Source organism: Rattus norvegicus, chromosome 1 (assembly GCF_036323735.1).
Source record: "Rattus norvegicus strain BN/NHsdMcwi chromosome 1, GRCr8, whole genome shotgun sequence".
Classification (NCBI taxonomy): Eukaryota; Metazoa; Chordata; class Mammalia; order Rodentia; family Muridae; genus Rattus; species Rattus norvegicus.
In genome coordinates, this window is record NC_086019.1 from 178518139 (window position 1) to 178540867 (window position 22729).

Genomic DNA, 22729 nt, shown 5'->3' on the forward strand with positions numbered 1-22729 from the left:
GCTTGGGCAAAGTCAAATGCCACCAATGATTTCTCCCATCAGGGGATGAGTGGAGCATCCACTATGAGGATGTTACTTGGCTAATCTGTGATCCTAATCCTGAGTGGTAAGATCTAGATATTTGGTGGTCTCATCTGGAGTGTTCTACAGGGAACACAATACCTTAGAGGCAGGCATTAACTCCCCAGTAGGTAGATACCTATGTCCATGGGGGCATCACTGAGAATGAGTCGAGAAGCTGAAACAATAGACAACCTGAAGTATAGAAAGAACAAGGATTTTGTGATCAGGTTGACATAGATTTGTTCTTTACTGGGTGTAAGATCTCAGCAGGTCAAAATATCAGGTGTTTAATTGATTAAGTCACAATAAAATTGAATTACTGTAAAGATCAAATGACTGGGGATGTGAAAATTAAAGCAGTCCCTGGCCCAGAGTAAATGATCAAGAAATAATATCTGTGGCTGCTCCTGTGAGATTCAGTTTCTGTATCTGTACATAACCCCTTCTTCCTTAAAGATGGATCCAATGCACTGGCACAGCACAAGGAAGACTGTAGGTGTTTGACTGATAGTCCTGCCTATCCCACATTAGGGGGAATCCATGGTTACATCATGAAGATGCCAAGAGGTGCCAACAGCAGTGTCTGAACTCTGAGCTATGGACTATCATAGGGCCTTGCTCAGCTCTGTCTCTGTCCTTTCTTCCTCTGCTGGTTTTCTGGAGCTTGGTTTTCCTTCCCCTGACTCTGTAGAAATGACACACTTGTTACAAGTGGCACAGAGCTTAATCTGTCACATCCTGACTGGTTGGAACTGAGACTTAGAAGTTAGTGCCATTGGGATAAGCAGAACCATGGACAGTGCCTCTTGCGATGGGCATCCACTATGGGTTCTGTGGAGGCCAAGACAACTGTGTCAAGTAATGGAGGGATGGGCACTGTCCTTCAAAAAGGCCTTAGCACAATGACATATGGTATCTGGGGACATTCATTTAGTGCTAAGTTATTACTGTTAGGACTGAAGAGAGCCATGGCACCCAGGAGCTTGTGTAGTACTTTCTGAAGCCAGATGAACTTTACCATCTGAGACTGAAAGGTGTCTGGAAGGCAGAATCTCTGCATTAACCCTAGCCTCTTTCTTCAGGCAAACTTAGCATCCTAGTGTTCATCACGGGAGAGACGGAAACTCCTTTCTGCCCATGGCATCTGCATACACTACTTCTCTTATCTAGAGCATGTCCTTCCTCCAGACATTTTCATGACTGACTCCTTTTCCTTTCTTAAGGCTTCACCATTACAGTTCATGTTCTTAGAGACCCCTCCTATGTGACCCATGAGTCTCCATTTATTCTCCACCATAGCATTTGTCTCTTTTCTCTTCATATTTATCAAAATTGGCAATTATTTATATCAACTTTCAAAGGTTCCCTTTCTCTTGCCTGCTCATAGAGAGTGTATATCACAAGGACAAGGATGTTACCTGTTTGGTCCATCTTACCATCTCATGACTCTAGGCACCTAGGATTCACTCAATAAACAACGTGGGTAAGCAGGAGTCACATACAAGGGCTCCAACCCCAGCTCTGCTACCTATACATATGACATAGTTCTCTTTCTAGTAACTAATTTATTCATCTCTAAAAACAGTACCAAGACTCCCACCCACATGGTCTCCCAAAGCTATCGTGGGGACCAAGTGCAAACACTTGACCTTGAACTGTTTCTTCCTGTTCACTATCCAGAACTGTGCCAAGAGGCCTCATCAGGGGAAGTCTTCCTGCTGGCTTCTGCGGCCCTTGCCAATATCACCTTCTTCGAAAAAATGGCCTGTGAGATGCTTCTGCAGTTGAATGCAATCCGTGTCCTTCTGGAAGCCTGTGGTGACAAACAGAGAGTAGACACACCTTATACTCGGGACCAGGTGAGAACCCAGGAAGGCCCAGACTTTGTAGTTTACTTCTTAGAGCTGGACAAGCCCACAGATAGTAAGGGTAGCAATGGGTAGAGATCCTGTTCATGAAGGCCTAAGTATTTGCCTGTTTGATTGGCTACTGCAAGGTGACGCCAATGCCCAGTGTCTATTGCATGGGCATAGAACTGGAGGTTCTGCTCTCTCTTGGGCTTCATTATATACCTGGTCTTTTTCTTTAGCTAGACACCTCCACTTGTTGAGCCTCTCTCCCACAAGGCATTATTTCAGGGGCCTTCACCATCAAGTGCCTTACCCAAGACTTACTCTGGTCATGTCAGATGAGATCTAATAGAGACAATAAGAACAAGCTTCTTGGAGACAGGCGATACAGGGTCAGCAGATCCTTGCTGTTAATGATCATGCTACCTTGGGCAATTCTTCCTTCATTTGTAAAATATGTAATTGCAGAGTTGAGGTAGGAATCAAATAAACTAGGGATGCGGACTCTTGGTGTAGACTCTGTCACAAAGATGCTGTAAAGTGAGTGGATGGCCCTGAACACACACTGAGTGGGAACGTGTGTAGACTGCAGTCTCCTTGTGTGTAGAATAATGGGATGTTGCTTCCTGTGTGAATGTCCCAGGACTCTGCAGAGTCCCTAACCTATGAGGAGCAGCAGCCCCCCACCCTGCATGAAGTCTTACCAACACTTAGGAAAAGGCACCTCAAAACAGTGAGAATGTGGTCAAGTAGGAGGCAGATGAACACTCCCCTGCATCTGATTCAGGAGTTTTTTCCACCTTGTCTGAGCCAGGCACATCTCCCACTGTCCTCAGGATGGCTTCACCTTCTGCCCTGGCTCTGAGCAGCCACTTAGCTAGTGAGAGCATACCCATTAAAGAAACAAATGGCTCTTTGCTGTGGCAGAGGGAGGATTAAGGTGATCAGAGGGCTCTCTGTAATGAAGACAAAGAAGATGAATTGGGCTCCGAAGTGCTCACCGCCCCCTGAAATACTTAAGAAATTAAATGCCCAGTGAGGTTTCCGGTAATGAGCATGCCAGTGACGCCAATGCTGTGCAAAGCCTCCTGGTCTTGGCAGTGTACTTAGCGCACCTCTGTTTGGACAGCGAGAACTCCTCTATCATCTAGGCAGGCCAAGTCCACTTAATTAGTCAAGTCTCACTGGCAAAGCCCATTCTGTGCTCACCCTTGTGGTATGGGCAGTTATGAACATAGCCGTGGGTCTGGGGGTCTTCCATCTATGTCTGCTAATCTAGAAGAAGATACTATGGGTTACATCTGGATATTAAGCACCAGGAAAATGATCCTAGTCTGGGGATGTAGCTCAGTTGGTGGAATGCTTGCCTACCATGCACAAAGGCTTGAGTTTGACTCCCAGAACTGGGTACAGTGGCACATATGTATGGTTGAAAAGTGTTATAAGCTGGATCTGCAGAGATGTTTTAGTTGATAAAGTGCTCTTTACCCAAGTAAGAGAACCTGATTCAAATCTGTTGAACCCAAAAAAAGGCTGAGCATGGAAACAAATGCCTGTGGTCTTGGTGCTGAAAGGAGACAAGTGAGTCCATGGAACTTGCTGGCCAGTCATCCTAGTTGACTTAGCAGGTCCTAGGCTCCATCCAGCCCATTCAGTATACACAGCTGGAGAATGATTAAACTCTGTTTTCCACATGCATACATACATGGTCACATAAATCCTAAAATAGGGAAGAGTCTAGGCAGGGGCAGGAGAGAATTCCAGAACGATGCTTGATATGGTTGGCCAGCTTCTGATTAAAGAATAATGTTAATTTTACAGTTTTTTTGAATATTGGCTTTTTTTGGGTCTGAATCCTTGGGCAACATAGAGTAGGACTAAGATTCACAGATAGATGTATCCAGCTGTCCTGTGTCATAAGGTCTGTCAGGCCAGAGGACTTGTCTCTGCTGGGTGTTCTGGATACACTTCACATGTCTTTTATGCATTGTAATCTTCAGTGCTCTCCTACAGCACAGCAGGTGAGGGGGGATGTTGGTGGAGTCAGGGTGTGGTGAGAGTGACTGCTGAGACTGCTAGGGATGTGACACGGCCTGGGCCATGTCTTCATGTCTGCCTGTGAGCAAGTATCTCCTGATAACTTGCTCTGGAGGAGTGCAAGATGAGCCTTTTATCTGTGTGCTGCTGTCAGAAGTCTCAGCCAAGCCACATCCTACCCAACCAGAACATTTGTTGTTGAACTAGTGATATGGCAGAACCCCTGATGGTCTCCGTTAATTGACTAGCTACTTAAATTTTCCCTCTGCCCTTGTAAGTCGAATGAAAATCATTTCAGGCTACCAAAGAAGCCACTAGTTGTTTTCTAGTCAGGAAGGCTCTGTTTGTTACTTTTCTATAGCTGTGATAAATCACCATAACCAAGGCAACCTCTAAGAGAAAGAGTTTATTCAGGGTTTATAGTTTCAGAGGGGTGGAGCCCACGACTATCATGTCAAGGAACACAGCAACAAGCAGACAGGCAGGCATAATGCTGGAGCAGTGGCTGAAATCTCACATTTTAACCCACAAACATGAGGCAGAGAGCTGAATGGGAATGGTGGACTTTTGAAATTGCAAAGCCCACCCCAGCGACATATTTCCTCCAACCAGGCCACACATCCTACTCCTTATCAAACAGTTCCAGCAACTGGCACCAAGTCTTCAAATATAGGAACGTGGACTACTCCCATTTGAACCACCATAGAATCCTCCAAATATGAGACCTTTTATTCCCTGGAGAGGATCTCTCATTCCTAGTGCCTCTTGGTCATATCAGCCCCTTAATGTGCCTGTCACTTTGCTAGTGCTCCTTTAACAAATCATTCAAGATCTGGGTCCTTCTAGGACCCACCTCTTAGAAGTGTGTTATGTTTGCTTAATTTAACAAGTGTTCTAGGTCATTGGCAAGACACACTGAATGCTTATGATAGCTTTATGACTATATTTGATCTCCTGTGGTATCCCAAGCGATGCTGCACAGAGGTACCCATTGCTATTACCCCAGATCGATGAATAACTTCCTGTACATAGCCAAAGGGATTTTGCACAGTGATTAATTAAGGCTCTTAACCAAGGAGTGTTATCCAGGTGGGTCTAAAGTAATGGCATGATTTTATGTGAGGAGGGGAGAGGAGCAGGGTCAGAGAAAATGGCTCAGGTTTCATTATTGAAAATTCTTTTTCTCTCATTTTAGGATAATGAATGTTTGTGGGCTGAGTAGAAAGGGTTAGAAAAGTTTGGTTAAAATGCAGCTCCCAAATTGAAGGTTCTCCAAGATATATAAAATGCAAAGCCATTAAAAAGAATTATTTATTTACTGATTTATTTATTCATTTATTTAAAGAGGTAGGGGTATGGACAAGTATGTGTAGAAGCATGTACCTATCAGCAATTGCAGAATCTAGAAGAGAATGTCAGGCATCCCCGATAGCTTCCCATCTATTTCTTTTGAGGCAAGGTCTCTCCTTTAACCTGGGGCTTTCTCAACTTGTTATTTGGATGCTGGAGTCCAAGCCCTGGCAGCACTAAATCATTTCTCCAGTCCCACAGTGTCCAGTTGAGAGAGAAACGAGCCAGGGTGAAGGGGCAAGTCCATGTCACACAGATTACAGTTTATTTGGTTTTCCCACAGAGAAATCTAGGCTTACCATTTGTGTGTGTGTGTGTGTGTGTGTGTGTGTGTGTGTGTGTGTGTGTGTGTGTGTATGCGAGAGAGAGAGAGACAGAGAGACAGATAGAGAGAGAATAATATGATCTACTTAGGACCCCAGACCTGTAGCATTGTAAGATAATAAAGTTGTTTTATTTTAAACTACTAAGTTTTCAGCAATCTGTTATAGCAGCAATAAGAAATATATACCCTTTCATTAACCAAGCACAGAAGGCTGGGTAGTATTCCTAGAATCATGTGGGTAACAAGAGATTGAACCAGGACATGAGCCTACACTACATCTCATCCAAGGTATTTCTTGAGGCCAGTGTTCTCTGTGCTCACCAGGTAACTACAGGAGGGTCAGAAAAAAACAGGCCTTAATTTTACACAAATTGAATAACCCTGGGCCAAGAGAAACCATGAACCTTGCTCCTGCATTCCTGTATCCTCACAGCATTGCTTGGTTGCTTCTAGCCAGGTAAACCAGTTGTCCTTAAAACCCCAGTTGGGAGGCTAACTGCTAGGTGAAAACATTGGCTTCTTTTCCCTCTCCACCACAGTGCATACAAGTGTGTTTCAAATGGGAGACTCCAAGCAGGGTATAATTGGCATTTATTCAAATTGTGTTTAATTGACTACTTCATCTGCACCTCAGAAAACCACATGGGGTACAGACTCTGTAAGGAGGAAGTAATTTTCATTAACAGGATCTAAATTAGTCCAACACAAAGACCTACCTGATGCCTGTGACTCAGCTAATGATTGCCATATAATGAACCCTTGCTGCAGACAAAGGTTTTATCTTCCTTCCTCTCTTCCTCTTTCCGTCTCTTCCTTCCTTCCTTCATGAATGTACGGGTCAAACAAGAGTCTGTATATAGAAATGCTTGTCTGGTGATAGGAGGGGCATGGGAGCCCCTGTAGGGTGGGAACAGGCTCTGTTTATGCTATTACTGGCTGCCCAGAGACACTGGAGTACACTGTAGTCTGACAGACAGCCCTGTATGTCTCTCTTATGACTGCACTTTATTGCTCTTGGGGAATTTTCATTTGAGGGCTGCATCTATATTCCATCTCTTCTCTCTAACTTTTTCCTCTGAACCTACAAATCCTCCCTATCCTAAAGGAGGAGAAAAAGAACTTCCAATATATACCTATCACTCCTCTAGTGAAACACTGGGCATGGCAGTTGACTTCAGAATAATGTTTTCTTTTTGAGGGGCTTTCTTGCCTTCCTCCAATGTCTCACTCCAGTTTTTACTTACCCATCTAGTCCCTGATCAGGTCAGTGGGAAGAGGCTGAGGCCCAGAGATATTGTTTCCACAGCCAACATTTGTCTTGAGTGGGTGGAAGGATAGATATCCTATGGGTGTGACAACACTTTCTTTTTCCTGTTTCAGAGCTTTCAGATGTTTTATTAAGGAGAGTGATAAGCTAAAATTAAACTAGTTAAAATCCATCTAATGCTCTTTCCTGGCAAATACTGTGCTAGCATCCATCCTCAGGCCTGAAGCTTCCTGTGCTGTCCTCTGCAGACAATCACTTGCCATCTCAGGGCAGAACATGGTTCCTGGTTAGACCATCTCACCAGCTTATGAAGAAGCTCTCTGGGGAGTGGGCTCACAGTGGAGAGGAATACTTTAGATCTTTCTATTTATTTCAATCACCATCAGTGCATACTGTCTGTATCTGCAGAGAGAGGCACATTTGCAACTGTGTGGTTTCTTTAAGGAACAGTGCCATGAGCCATCTCTGTTCGCAGCACCATACTCCCATCCTTGACTGGCTGACTATCTATCTATCTATCTATCTATCTATCTATCTATCTATCTATCTATCTTTTTGACCCCATTTACAGTCTGTGTCTCTTGTTGAAAATTCCATAATGCACTTTATTTATTTATTTACTTATCTACTTATTTGCTATGAGTTCACTGAGACCCATTGATCATGCTGTGGGACTGGAAAGTGTCACAGATCAGGAGACTGTAACTAAGGCTGGAGGTCCATGGAATGTCAGTGTTCTATCATTAATGACAGTGTCACTGTCAGGGTCAGTGGTGATCTGTGAGGCTTGTAGACCAGAGTCTTGAAAAGTGTGGCTAAACTGAACGTTCTCATCAGCATGCCCTCTGACTTGAGTTTAGCCTTAATTCATTTCAGGTAGAGGGTCAGTATCAGGAAATGAAATTGACACTGGGGAACCCAATCAAAGGTGAAAGAGTCAAGAGGCAAAGCCAGAACAGAAGAAAGGGGTCTGAAGTCATAGGGGTTAGACTGAGGGTCCCTGCATTAAAAAAACTAGACCTCAGCTTTATCCAGTGAGTCTGATCTCTACTGGAACCTCAGATGACTGTCCCAGAACCATCCACTGATTAATGGGCATCAGTCACTGGAGCTTACATCTGGGAGGCAGGAGCCCATGAGAATAGAAGACAGTGCCTTGGAAGGATAGGCAGAAGGATAGGAAGGAGCCAGGCTGGACGGAAGCTCTGCAGCCCCCAGATGACCTACCCGCAGAGAGTACCATGGGGATCATACATGTTTGTTTTAAAATTTCTCATTTCCATTTCCCAGATTGTGACCATCTTGGCAAACATGTCTGTGCTGGAGCAGTGTGCCTCTGACATCATTCAGGAGAATGGTAGGTCTGGGGATAGATACCATGTGGATTGTCAGAGTATAAGCCTTTGGGCTTGTATAAATCACATGTGTAGATATATAAATACACATATGTTTGTATATCTGTATGAGCATTGACACACACACACACATACACACACACACACACATGCACAGAGAGAGAGAGAGAGAGAGAGAGAGAGAGAGAGAGAGAGAGAGAATTCTGTGTATAACCTAGTCAAAAGTGAAATGCGTATTTGCCTTCACAGGCTTAAATTCTAGTGGGAGATAGAAAACATAGACGATAGTGCCAGGTAGGGATAGTGGCATGGGGACAATAAAACAGGGAAGGAAGTAAGGTTGTCCCAAAGTGGGGAGACATTGCTATTTAACTGCCTTATTGCATTTGGACTCTATGAGAAGCTAATGTGTGGGAAGGGGTGGGGGCGGAAGAAAGGGCAGCAGGGTTGCCTCTGCTCCTCTCCCTTACAACTGGCCTTCTCTTGTTCCACCTTGTGTATTCCTGATCAAGGGAAGGTGGAACTGGGCTTGTCGGCCTGAAGGCTGTTGTAAGCAGTCTCTGTCAAAAGACAAGGTTGCTGGATGCCTTGCTGCTGGGAACAGAGCTAGGCTGGCCAGGGCTTCCTGTGACTGAGGAATAAGGGAGCAATTAGCAAGCAGTTGGAGAGAGCACTAATGAGAGAGTGAGCTGGGAGGCTGGGTACCTCTGCTCTCCTGAAAGTCCCTTCCCCCAGGCTGCCCTGCTGTCTGAACAAACATACACTTCCCAGTTCCCCAAGACTAATTGAAACACACCATTTTGTGTTAATTTCATGTGATTGAGCTAATAATGAGAAATGTGCTGAGCCAGCTGAGGCCAAGAGGAGAGGCTGCCTGGTGTCACTTGTACTCTCCTTAGGCACTTGGAGTCTTGGCTCAAGTGGCCAATGACAGCAGGCTGCCACTTGCCTGTGCCTTTGAGTTTGGGATAGCTGCCATCTGGAGAGTGCTTTGTGGCTTACGAAGAACTGTTGACTGACTCACTGAGTCTACAGGGGCAGAAACCTACTGTGTGCCTGGCATTGTGGTGGACACCAAGGACGTGGAGTTTAATAGGGTCCCACATTTTTCCAAAAGGCTTTCCCTGACCAGAAGGAGGGCCTGCCTGGACTGAAGTGTTGATGTATAAGATAGGCCATCTAAAACAGTACAGTCACAGAGGGAGGAAGGAGGGTAGCAGAGCTTGAACATTGGAGCCATACTTGGTGAGCTTGAATTCTGGCTCTGTTATCTACAAACAATATGGGCTCTCTCTTTTCCCTCTGAAGAGTGTGAATGGCAATGCTTGCTCTCAGGAGTGAGTGAGGACGACCCTGAGGAGTGTCAGCAGAGTGTCTGTACCCAGGACTAGCCCTGCACCAGGCCTACCTTCTCTTTCAGGAAACAGTGTGAGTCTCACAGGACTTCATGCGGAGAGTTTGAGGAAGGCAGGACTTTTAGATCCGAATGATAGTGATGTATCCAGAGGCCACTAAAAGCCAGGAGCCTCCTAGGTCTCTATAAGGAAAAACCCTGTTGAATAGTCTGACTTTGAAAGCCCATTACTACGTCACAGGTGGTAACCATAGATGCCTGCAGGATCCAGACACATAATGAAATGGATGAAGTGGACAAGGATTAGACCAATCTCATTGATAAGAGTAAACTTAAGACAGGCGTGTAGGTGCATGCTTCTAACCTCAGCATTCAGGAGGCTACAGTAGGAGGGTTTTGAGTTCCAGGACAGCCTCAGCTCTGTAGTCAGTTCCAAGGGAGCCCGAAATACATAGCATGTCCCCATCTTACTACAAAACTAGCTAGAAACAAACAAACAAACAAACAATGACAAGCTTCTAGCCATGTAGAGAGATATGCAGAGTTACTACTATCAATTCAGAAGGTAGATGTTAGAAATCAGAAATCTAAATTTTTATGGAAATCATCAGCTCACATACAACATAATTCCTGAAGCAACAGCATGAAGTAGAGCCTATCTTTAGATCATGTCAAGTTTAAGTTCTTAGCTGGCTGACTGGGACTAGGATGCTGGGGGTGGGTAGCAGCTTACACAGGAGACAGGCTTCTGCTGTGAACCTGTAGGATAGAAGGCATATGAGAACAAGAGGGAAAGGGCCATTCCCTACAGAAAGAGTAAGCAAAGGCAGGCTGATAGCGCATGCACGTGTGTGTGTGTGTGTGTGTGTGTGTGTGTGTGTGTGTGTGTGTGTGTGTGTGCGTGTGCTTTATAGAACAATCAGGAGACAGATCTTGTTTGGGGAGGAGATAGGAGACCCCTGAGTGATTAAACAGAACCCCAATCTGGCACTCCCCCTTTGATTGCATTTGCTATAGTGATTCTCTAGCCTAAACCCAAGACACCTCCTTCTATGGGACTCAGCACCTCTGACCTGTCTCAGATGCAGCCCCACCAGGTGACAAGGGCCAGTCATCTCAGTTCCACCCAGCATCCTCCCCATGCTTTGGGCAAGAGGCTTGCCCTATTCTGACATTAGAGTAGAATTACCATGGTCATGCCCGTGAGGCTGCTGGGCCCTGCTGGGATGTTTGAGAGGACTGTTTATTTACTGTGAATATTACACAGTGTGAGACACACCATAAAGTCAATAATGGTGTTTCAAAATGTGGAGCTGTCTTTCTAGAAGTTTCTTTCCAGTTTAGTGACTTGGTGCCTAGAATCAGGCTTATCCCTATGAAGGGGGAAAGGCAAGAGGTAACCATATCCAATTGGCACCTCTGTTTGAGATTCTCCTACCCCAAGCCTTTGCTTGAGGCCTGCATCCATCCTCTAGCTAGCTCCACTAAGAAAGCTCTACACTGGGAGTGAGTCTAAACTGTCCAAACTGTCTGTCTTTTGCTTCTCGCCCAGGTGTCCAGCTCATCATGGGCATGCTGTCGGAGAAGCCAAGGTCTGGGACGCCTGCTGAAGTGGCAGCCTGTGAGAGAGTACAGCAGAAAGCTGCAGTGACCCTGGCCCGCCTCTGCCGAGACCCAGATGTGGCCCGGGAGGCTGTGCGGCTCAGCTGTGAGTGGTGTTGGCTGTGGCTGGAATGGAATAGGAAGTTTGGGATGGTAATGGTGATCTCATGGTGCTGTCAGAGTGCAGAGTATTAGGACTAACCAGGGTCAGCCCCATTCTTTATGTGCTGGGAGATGCTGGCGTAGAAACCCTGGGCATAGCTCCTTGTCCAAATTGTAACGAGAGATAAACGTTGGCCAAAATAGCCACTCACCTGCAGACTCCTGTCATTCAGAACCCGATTACTCCCTTCACTTAACCGTTTATTCTTTTATTCACTTTTTTACTCCTTCATTCATAGGTTTATTCTCTCAGTAATTCATTGACTATGTTATTTATCTATTCACTACTTCACTTACTTATGATCAGAATATCCAGGAATTCTATCTATTGTTGTTAGCCTCCTATTTACCTGAATATTCCCAGAACCTCTACTCTATGCAAAGCTCTAGAGCATGGTCCTCAACCTGTGGACACCCTGCATGAGGGATATTTATGTTACAGCACAGCAAAATTACAGTTGCGAAGCAGCAATGAAATAGTTTTATTAGTAGGGGTCACCACTACACAAGGAACTGTGTTAAAAGTCACAGCACTAGAAAGGATGAGAACCACTGCCCTACAGGTGCCTTCAGCACTTGCCCTGAGTGGTTACAGGAAAATGGTCTGCAGGAAAGAATTGGGAGACTGATGCTCAAAGCATATCTGGTAGACAGAGCAGGCCCTGCTTATCTGCATGGGTTGATGAATGTTTTAGAAGGTCACATATCTTTGTGGCTTGTGGCATCATTTTCTCATAAATCTCTTGGAAATGTTATTGGGGTCTATAGTTTTCTATACTTCTAGCTAAAATATATTTTCTGACTGACCTAGCCAATTGGGGCACTGTAGCTGGGGTCTCCCAGTGGAAAGGCATGAATGTTAAACACTGCTCTTGTGAAACAGGAAGCGTGTATTACAAAGGCTTTGCTCAGAGAAACTGGGCAATGCGCCTGCAATGTTTGGTGACCATCAGCCCAGGCCATTGCTTTGGCACTTGTGGGTTTGACTTTGACACTCTACTTTTCTTGCCCTTGAGTAGGAAGTAGAAAGTCTCCTGGAAATATTCCTCCAGGTTGTTCAGCTTCTCCTCTGTGGACAGGTACTGTGGGTGAAGCTGGCCTTTAAGTCTGGCTCACCTGGCTAGGCTAACTCAGTTGTGGTGATCTGCTTGTGTCTTGTACAGGTATGTCTCGCCTGATTGAGCTCTGCAGATCCCCCTCTGAGAGGAACAGCAGCGATGCCGTCCTGGTAGCCTGCCTGGTGAGTTGTCAGCCTGCCTTCAGATCATCACAGGGCCTTAAGGAAGGTAGACTGAGGCCAGGGCAGCTGGTTCTGCCACAGTTGGATAAGCCTTGATATCTTCTCCCTTCTCATATTAAAATGGCAATGCTAATGCTCACTCCCATTGATGTGATGAAAGCCATAGGCCATGTGAGGATGGAGAAGCTGTCCTCCATCCAACCCCTACAACCCCAGTGACCCTTTAGGTTCCAGGGACTACGAACAGCAGATTGAGACCAGAGAGGTGAGCTGGAAGGCTGCTAGGTGGTAGTGTTGATATCATGGAGTCCCAGAACACAGGGGCCAGGAAGTAGACAGCTGTCTGTCCAATGTGAACAATTATAAGAAAGTCTTCTCCTTTTACTCCCTGGGAGAAACCTCTGCCCGGCCCTCTGCTGTAACTGTGATTGCAGAGGGCCTGACAGGCCGTGAGGGCTACTCAACCAGATGCTAAGATCTCCTCCTTGAACCCAAGCAAGTATAATCCTAGGAGCTTCGCACTTCTGGGGACTAGGGTCCACCTTGAACTAACCTGCTGATGGGCAGCAAGCACATGCTCTGTTCACACTTATCTTCCTATGGGCTATGATGATCCACAGAGCCGAGTGGCAGAACAGACAGTATGGGCTCATGGAGAAGCTATTAGCTTTCAAAAGAGAATGACAGATCTGTGGCCCTCAGTGAACACGTGGGAGAAGCAGCGGGTGGAGGGTTTCTTCATGTTGAGTCGCTGCTGCAAACCCTTCCTCTTGGCCCCTCCTACACTGAGCTCAGCTCGTTTCTGGGAGTTCCACATGGGTACTGTGCATTTGTAGACGCAGTTGGCCTTGCCATCAGTGGGCCTGTCCTGTACCTTGGGAGCTGTGTGTCATTGAGTAGATCTAAGTGCTCTAACTCTTATCTGGTAAATATTTGCTGAGTGAATTTATGTGCCACTTCCTCTTCTAGACTGAGGATATAGTTGTGGAGACACTTGGGGAAAAAAACTTTCCTGCTTTTATTCTGGAACCTTCGGGACACTCTTATCTCCACTGTGCCTTTGGAAGTCTGGGGAAGATTTTTAATCTTTTCTATGAATCCTTTGTCCACAATTTTACACATCTATGTAGTGTATTTCAAGCAGATTCACCCCCACTAACCCCTTTTATCCCACCATCCACTCTGGATTCCTTGTTCCTAATAAGTTTTCCTCCCATCTTTGAGTAATTTTTAAGTGCATAGAAAATTAATATGGAGTTTTAAAAGGGCACCAATTATGTTGAAACTATCCTATACTTATGCACATAGAATAATAAAATGTGCTTGTTCATGGTAGTAAATACTATTTGGAGACACCTTCAATATCAAGAATGTCTGTGATTTCTGTTGAAGAGCAATGTCAGACATCAGATCCTATTCGTTACAACATTGACAAACAAGGGAGATGCTGTTTGGAGAAGAACTAGTAAGCTTAAAAAAAGAGAGAGATAAAACCTTTCTCCCCCAAGTTCACAGGCCTTCTTGGGTCTATTTTTCTATCAAACAAAATGAGGAGAAATTTGTAGCTGACAAACACATCATCATTGGTCCCAACTCCCTCGTCTTCACCACTCTGTGAAGCAGACTGCCAGACTAAAGGGCCTGATAGCTAAAGTTAAGGACGTAGGGAACACTTGGGACTCTATAGGCTGCCTCCGTTGTGAGGGCTTCTTGCTATTACTACTGGCTTTTTACTGTTTCTTGAAAGAGTACATAGAGGTTTGGCTCTATCTTTAATCTCTCCAAGGACTTTCAGCTGGAAAGGGACTACACTGTCTTGTGGACAAGTGGCTGAATATGGAGGGGGGTCCCTTTCTAACCCATTCCCCATGTGGGTGCTGAGTGCACGCTCCTTTGAGAGTTCGACTCATGATGTTTTTATCAGACATGCCTGAATTTTCCAATGTTCTTCACTAGTTTCTCCACATACCATCCACTTACTGACCTTCTTACTGACTTTCTGTCCTGGCACTAGGCCTGACCTACTGTTTCCAAGTCTTGTACAACTCTGTCTGGTAGCACTGTCTTGACCCACACCCCAAACAGACACCATCTTTACAAACAACTCTGTTGTTCAGTCCTGGAGATTCAGATCTAAATCCCCATCTGATGACATTTCCCAGGATCCCTCTGTGCTACAAAAACAGGAAATATACAGTGCATAACCTTATTTTCCCTGCTTGTCTTTTGATATAATCTGTATCACTCATGATGTAGACTCTTGAAATTCGCTGAGTCTTGGGCCTTTTGAACAGGCCCTCTTGTTTCTAGCCATCTTTCTTTTCCACTCTCTCAAAGCACTGGTTTCCCTATTTTGACTTGGAGGAGGAGTTACATCTCTCCCCAGAGTCTAGAATGTTCTAAGGGGAAAAACCTTTGTATTGACCTTTGGATTTTTACATGACCTTGAGTTTAGCTCATCTTTATTGTCTACTGACTGCAGTTGGTTGACCCCACATCCGCAGTCACTGATGCTGGTGGATGTCATTGCTTAGTTCATTAAAGGCTCCAAAATTGGGTGCAGGCCTCTGGGCAGCAAGGTGAGAGATGCATGGAGTCTGCTAGGCAGGTGGAGTTGGGAGCCTCTTTTCTGTTCCCAAGCTGTCTTTCTGACCTAAAGGCTGCCCTCTGGTGGAGGGAGGACAATTCAGTTATTATCTCATGAGTTGAGAAAAGTGATAGTACAGATTGCCTCTAGCAAACAGATTGATTTTTCCATAGTTGCTGGCAGTGGGCAACTGTCTTCATTTACTACTTGAGTATCCAAGAGTGAGATCCAGGGATGACTGCCTTGAGAACAAGGCTTGGGGAAGGTGTATGGGGAGAGGGTAACCAAAGATGGTTTTGCTGGGGTGGTGACAATAGGTGACTACTTCTGACTGGGAAAGAACAGGAGGGACATATCATAGGCAAATGTGTGACCAAGGCTCCCGCCCAGGAGTAGAGGTGAGCCCGGTGCTCAGTGGGGTGATCAGGCGAACTGTCTCATTGTGCTGTCACCGCCTTTCTCCAGCATTCCCTCTTTTGACTTGGATTTCTCAGTCCCAGCATCCTTATCTGCCTTGACTCCCCAAGTTTCCCACTTCCTTTCTCTTTCCTTCCCGTCTTCCAGTGCTCTGTGAGGAACTTGCTGCAGTTTTGGGTAAGTGAATAACCCTTGTTTCTGTAAGTTACTCACAGCATTTAGAGCAATAATTTGAGTTCATGGGTGCTTCTGGAAGTCCCAGTCTCTGGGTGGAACACATTTTGAACTTACATACATCATTACTTGACTAGATACTTAAAAATAGATCTTTAAAATGAATAGTTTCCCAGAGTGATTTTTAAAAAGTATCATGGGACAAGTGTCAGGTAATCAGATCAAATTGCCTGGTTAGTGCATGACATTTCTCAAATGTATCTCCCAAGTCAGCTGAAGGAAGCACATACCTACATGGGGCACAGTCTGACAGTGTCTTCTCTTCTCTCCCAGGCTGCCTTGCGTCGCTTGGCTGGGGTCTGCCCCGAAGGCCTTCAGGACTCTGACTTCCAGCAGCTGGTCCAGCCTCGGCTTGTGGATTCCTTCTTGCTGTGTAGCAATATGGAGGAGAGTTTTGTTTAGTGAGCATGGGAGAGGATACACACTGTGCGCACTCAACATGCTAGCCCTCCTCAGCTCCCTATTTATACATAATTTATTTTTTTACATGAAATAGAAAGGGAAATCATCAGTGAGTAGCGGGTCCTCAGGCATACTCTCTCTCTCTCTCTCTCTCTCTCTCTCTCTTCTGTGGCTGTGTAGGTACAGAGGTTGAATTGTGTCAAGGCTAACATGACAGGTTGTCACAGGTGACTCCCCTTTCTAATGCTTCCTTTCTCTTGAATATATTCTTGCCTATTTAAAAACACAAAACAAAACAGCTCAACTTTGAACCAGGGCATTTTAACTGCCCAGCATTTTTTAAAAGTTAGTTTTACTCTTTTCAGAAATTTAAAGTGAATTATGCAGTTGAAAAGACATACTGTAAGGAAATGTTTTTCTTTAATAAATGGAATCATGAAAATATGTCCTTATTTTCTGCTTGAATTGTGTCTTTAAACTCAGTTTTTGCTTCTCATGGTTCATGCCAAAGGCATGTCTCCATCTGTTTAAAGTACAGAGAGAGTTGTCTTGTTTTTATAAGGACATTTAAAATGTGTTTGTGAATGTGCCCAAACTCAGTTTCCCTTGCTTCCCCTTGCCCCAGGAAACCCACACCTTCTGGTGATGAGTGTCCTAAACTGAGACACAGCACATAAGTCCTCCAACAGGAGGCTGCTGGGGAGGCAGTGGTGCCTAAGTAGCCCAAGACTGAGGATTTCTTTTTCTTTTTTTAATTTGGATATTTTATTTATTTACATTTCAAAAGTTAGCCCCTTTCCCGGTTTTCCCTCCTCAAACTCCCTATCCCATCCTCCCTTCCCCTGCTTCTATGAGGGTGCTACGCCATCTACCCACCCACTCCCACCTCACTGTCCAGTCATTCCCCTACACTGGGGCATTGAGCCTTCACAGGACCAAGGGCTTCTTCTCTTATTGATGTCCAACAAGGTCATCCTCTGCTATATATGCATCTGGAGCCATGGGTCCCTCCATGTGTACTCTTTGGTTAGTGGTTTAGTCCCTGGGAGCTCTGGTGGGGTCTTGTTGGTGGATATTGCTGTTCTTCCTATGGGGTTACAAAACCCTTCAGCTCCTTTAGTCCTTTCCCTACCTCCTCCATTGGAGTCCCTGTGCTCAGACCAATGATTGACTGCCAGCATCCACACCTGTATTTGTGAGGCTCTGGCAGAGCCTTTCAGGAGACAGCTATATCAGGCTCCTGTCAGCAAGCACTTCTTGGCATCTGCAATAGTGTCTGGGTTTGGTCTCTGTATGTGGGATGGATCCCCAGGTGAGGCAGTCTCTGGATGGCCTTTCTTTGAGACTGAGAATTTCTTACCAGCTCTGTGTCCAGGGTCCTCATACTCACAGATTAAAACCAATCATGGTGACAACATCCACACCACAGGGATAAGCCTCCCAACTTCTTCCAACAGCTACTCTTTTAATGTTACTGCTCATAGTATTATAAATTTGTGAGACCTGAAAGTTAAGATATCATTGTGTTGTAATATGATTGTGTGTATGTGTGTGTGTGTGTGTGTGTGTGTGTGTGTGTGTGTGTGTGTGTGGTCAAAGGATAACTTGTGGAAGTTGTTTATAATATTATACCATATGGGTCCTGGGGCTGCAACTCAGCTCCTCAGGTTCCGTGGTAAATTCCTTTACCCTCTGAGCCATCTCGCCTGCCCCATGATAATGATTTTATGAAGTTCAAGAAAGATTTCTCAAACACCCAATTACTAATATAAATGAGTTAATATAATGCTTCAGGTCGTGGGCCAAGGACCTAACATCTTTTATTCCTCACAATAATCACATGGCCGTTCATCACTGTTCGTGGACATATTATTATACATGATCATATTACTGGCTCACTTGGCTGAGGTCAGTAGCTTGTAAGTTATGCTGGAATATGACTGTGACAACCTCTATTGCCAGAGTTATTGTCGCTCCAAAGACCCCTAGAGTGACAGTGGGAATAGTGGGACACTTGCATGCCATTTACCAGGTCCAAGCACTTGCTTTGAAGCTTCTGCAATAATTTATGAATACTTATCCATATATCATTTATTTAGTTCTTTTCTAGACAGGCAAGGTCACTTTGCAGATGAGGAAATAAAGAAACTCTCTTTCTGGCTGAGACAATTGAGTGCAAACACCAAGTAAATGGCTCTGAGTCCCTGTCCAAAGTTTGCACACTTAGGACATTTTTTATTTTTAAAGATTTTATCTATTTTATAGGTATGACTCTTTTCCCCCATGTATGTCTCTGTACCATGTGTGTGCGGTACACATGAAGACCAGATGTTTCAGAACTGTCATTATAGATGGCTATTAGGCACCATGTGAGTGTACTCGATCCAGGTTCTGTGTGAGAAGAGTAAGGGCTCTTAACCATCGAGCCATCTCTCCAGCCCCAGGAAGACGTGTTTTCAGGGATCTCACTAAATTACATGAGATGGTTGTTTGGATGTTGACACCTTTTACCATACAGCAACTCATGACTTGTTAATACTATGGCTGGTCTCATCAGAACAGCCTTTGAAAACTGGGAAGGCCCCATGCTTGAAAGTACAAACCATATTACTCAGAATAAATATTATCAGTTATCTTCTTTCGAAAGACAGCCACACTTGGTTCATATTTTTAAAACTGTCTTTCAAATGTCTCAGTCTTAGCAGCTGTAGTTTGCTTGTCAGCTAATCTTTTGAGTAGAAATAGTGGGGCAAGTGGCTAGATCACAATTCAGCCATGAGTCTGCTTCTCCTTAGAGGTGACTCCCTTTATATCTCAAAGTGGAAACACTTAGATTCTGGTTCTCATTTTTTTTTTTTTTGGTTCTTTTTTTCGGAGCTGGGGACCGAACCCAGGGCCTTGCACTTCTTAGGCAAGCGCTCTACCACTGAGCTAAATCCCCAACCCCTGGTTCTCATTTTTGTCAATAAGAGTTCCAGAAACTAAAACCAAAGGCTCAATATTTAATAAAATCAACATTTTCTAGTACTGCAATAAGACTATTCCTGAGTGAAATTGTTACCCAGACTTTGTAAGATGTGGCAGAATTCAACAGGAGTGCCATTAGTGCCACTGTCTTGAACCTTGAATGCAGTGTTACCTACCGTTACTTGTGTCCCATTAGTAATGCCATCGAGTGGAAATACAAGGTAAATAAATAAGTCCTTGGTGTTATGAAGATAACCTTGACCTTTGAGAATTCCTTAAAGGATCTTGGGAATTCCTGGAGACTGTGGCCTCCACTTGGAGCACCACTGGTTTAGTTATTAAGGAAACTGGGGCCTGTGCTGGCAGGAAGAGAGTGATTTTCTCCTAAACACACAGACTGAAGACTTGTTGGACTGCAGGTCAAAGTTCTGCTCATTCTGCAGGCTAGTTGGTGAGTAAGACAAAAATAGCTGAGATTAAAAAAGGGAGTAATATATATATATATTGAAAATCTTTAATGTAACACTTGTGATTGTGTATGAATATCAGGCAGAGTCATTCAGAATTTAACTCAGTTCAAATAAAGAAGTCTAGCGAAAGAACTGCTTAGGGACTTACAAGTTCAGGGAAACAATGGACACTGTTGAGCCAACCAGGGATTAACAGTAGACTGCTCTTACCAACCCTGGGAAACAAAGTTATCTGAGTTACCGTAGGCCAAGGGAGCAATTGTGGGAATGTCAGAGACTCAACCCATGATATGGGCAGAGAAGCAGCTGAACAAATGCCCTCTTGTATTCTCACCTCCCACTGGTTGTCTCCTGTTGTCTTGTCCTCTGCGTTGAGAGCCAGATGATGGAATATTCAGGAATCAAATCCTTGAGGAGACAGCAGGATGGAAGTCAATGGAGAACAGACTGGGCTGTGTCAAAATCACTCAGCCTTCATTCAACAGACAACTAGTCTCATCAGAATGAAGCATCCAGAACCAAAGATGTAGCTCCTTTCCCTCCATTCCACCTTCATGGGTCTACGTAGACAATTGCCAGTTGTGATACAGCAGAGCCATGAGTAAGTGCACAGGTTACACACTGAGAGCTGAAGGGAACATCAGCACTAAATTTTGACCTCAAGGGAAAGAATTCCAAGGGGAGAGCTAAAGAAAATATTCAAAAGTCAAAAAGAACATTTCTGTCTTACTGGCTTTCTGCTTGGTTAATGAAAGCTGGGAGCAGTGGGTGTATGGGTCTAATTTTCAAATATTAGTCCTGGTTTTGAGTGAGAAAGGAGGCTATTCAAAGGTACCAAGATACAAAAGACAACATGCATGCTCCACTGTAAGGTACTCAGTGAGAGATCCTGTCCTCAGGGAGCCCACAGCTTTGTCATGCCTTGTGACTGTATTAAACCTCAAAATAATTTCTGTCCCTGCAGCAATGTCTTTGTGCAACACACATTCATAGTATGAAGAGATGGTGTTATACATAAATCAAAGCTTTATTAATAACTCAAAGAGGGAGGCAAAATAAGAAAGGGAGTTGGACATTGAATGAAGAGCTCAGAATAAGACTTAACGTGTCTTTAAAGGACAATGTTATTCAGAAAGGTGATCTTTTGAATGAGAAAGTTTAAAATAGGAATGAGAGAAAGAAATCAGGATCTGGTAGACTTTAAAGTTCAAATCCACAGAATGTAATGTGGGAAAATGACCCTCCCCCTACACATGCACACAGAACCCCTAGGCAGGATGACCGGACTGAGCCCTAACTAGTGAGAACACCAAAGTCCCAGCGATGTTAAAGTGTCTTTGGGTCAGAGACTGCTAGCTTGGACCATCAGCTTCTGGGCCTCTGGGAGCCCTAGGCTGGAAGTTATAACAGAGGCAGGAAGTCTCCAGGCAGAAAAATGTTAATCTGAGACTCCGAAAATGGGACAAAGGAGGCAGCTGTTAGCTCAGTCGATCTGTTTAATTTTGTCCCAGAGAGTTGGATTAATGTTAATCCTACTGTGGTGTTTTATCTTCTCTGTCTACTTGAATGGCTTCAAAATTACTCAGAAAACACACCTCTGGTGTATCTATGAGGATGTTTTCCAGAGAGGATTAACTGAGGAGGGAATACACATCTTGAATGCTGGCAGAGCAGCCTATGGCCTGGGGTTCCAGACTGAATAAAAAGAACAGGCATCATGCACATGCGCACAGACAGAGGGAGGGAGGGAGAGGGAGAGGGGGGAGGGAGAAAAAGAGGAGAAAGGGAGAGGGAGAGGGGGGAGGGAGAAGGAGAGGGGAAGGGTAAAGGAGAGGGAGAGGGAGGGAGAAAGGAGAGGGGAAAGGGAGATGGGGAGGGTGAAGGAGAGGGGAGGGAGAGGGAGAGGGGAGGGAGAGGGAGAGGAGAGGGAGAGGAGGGAGGGAGAAGGGAGGGGGAGAGGGGGGAAAGAGAGCTCGAAGTCAGCATTTATCTCTGTTTCTTGACTGCAGACTCAGCTTCCTCACAGCGCTGCCATCACGCCTTTCTTGCCTGATAGCTGTACTCTCAAACCATGAGCCAAATGAATCCTTTCTCTTCTTGTTGATTGTTTGGGGTCTCGGTAACAACAAAAGCACCTGATGCATCCATTTTCTGCATGCGTCTAGTGCTCTGAGACTGTGTGACCACTCAGTCTCACATTTGTGAATCTGATCCAAGCATAGTCTCCATTGCAGCTGAGGAAGTTGACGCTCGAAGATGCTAAGAAGCAATGTTAAAATCAAAGTTAATGCTGATTATGATTGAACGATTGTCTGTGTGACTTCAGAGGCCAATTACATAGAGAGCAGGAACTTAGTAGCAGTCACTTTCTAGAAAGGCTTGAGGTCTTTCTAGAGCCATAGTCCTTTAGCAGATATACTGTGAGGGGCTGCTGGTGGCTCAGAGAAGGAAAAGAAGTTTGAGTAAGTTCTGGGTTATCTCAGATGCAGACTAGGAGCTGGCGAGCTGGTGCAGGTGGGTGAGCTGTAAAGCAGAGTGGTTAAAACCGCATGCTGTCGGTTTGAATCCTGGTTCCATGTGTGTCTTGGGGCAGGATGCAGGCCTCGCTGTGCTTTGTTTTCCTCATCTGTACGATGAGAAAATTATATCACCAAGTCATAGAGTTGTAGTCATAACTGAATGTTTCCATGATTGGAAAGTGAATGAAATAGTGTCTAAGAACAAGTTCTCAATAAACATAGCCTAATTTTACCATTGCATCTGTCCAGATTTCCTGGTCCCACATGTAGGAGGGGCCAGCCCATTGTGAGAGGTGCCACTCATGTGCTGGTGGTCCTGGGTTCTATAAAAAAGCAGGTTGAGCAAGCCATGGGGAGCAAGGCAGTGAGCAGCATCCCTCCACAGCCTCTGTATTGACTCTGGCCTCCAGATTCCTGCTCAGTTTGAGTTCCTGTCCTGACTTCAGTGATGGACTATGATGTGGAAGTATAATCAAATAAACCCTTTCCTCCCCAAATTGCTTTGGTCATGGTGCTTCATCTCTGCAA

At 44.8% G+C, this 22729-nt stretch overlaps 1 protein-coding gene across 6 annotated transcripts in view; it reads left to right on the forward strand.

Annotated features, from left to right (window-relative positions):
• Positions 1–16689, forward strand: part of Insc (INSC, spindle orientation adaptor protein) — a 107468-nt gene extending 90779 nt beyond the window's left edge. For 4 of the 6 annotated variants that reach the window (XM_039106440.2, XM_039106438.2, XM_017588972.3 and 1 more), the window contains 6 exons: positions 1744–1922; positions 8183–8249; positions 11154–11309; positions 12529–12605; positions 15757–15786; positions 16117–16689. In XM_039106440.2, the coding sequence (XP_038962368.1) occupies positions 1744–1922; positions 8183–8249; positions 11154–11309; positions 12529–12605; positions 15757–15786; positions 16117–16245 (638 nt within the window). In that variant the 3' untranslated portion in view covers positions 16246–16689. The remainder of the gene's footprint in view (positions 1–1743; positions 1923–8182; positions 8250–11153; positions 11310–12528; positions 12606–15756; positions 15787–16116) is intronic. The other 2 variants (XM_063285287.1, NM_001106285.1) reach the window with 2 other exon arrangements.
• Positions 16690–22729: the final 6040 nt, after the last annotated feature.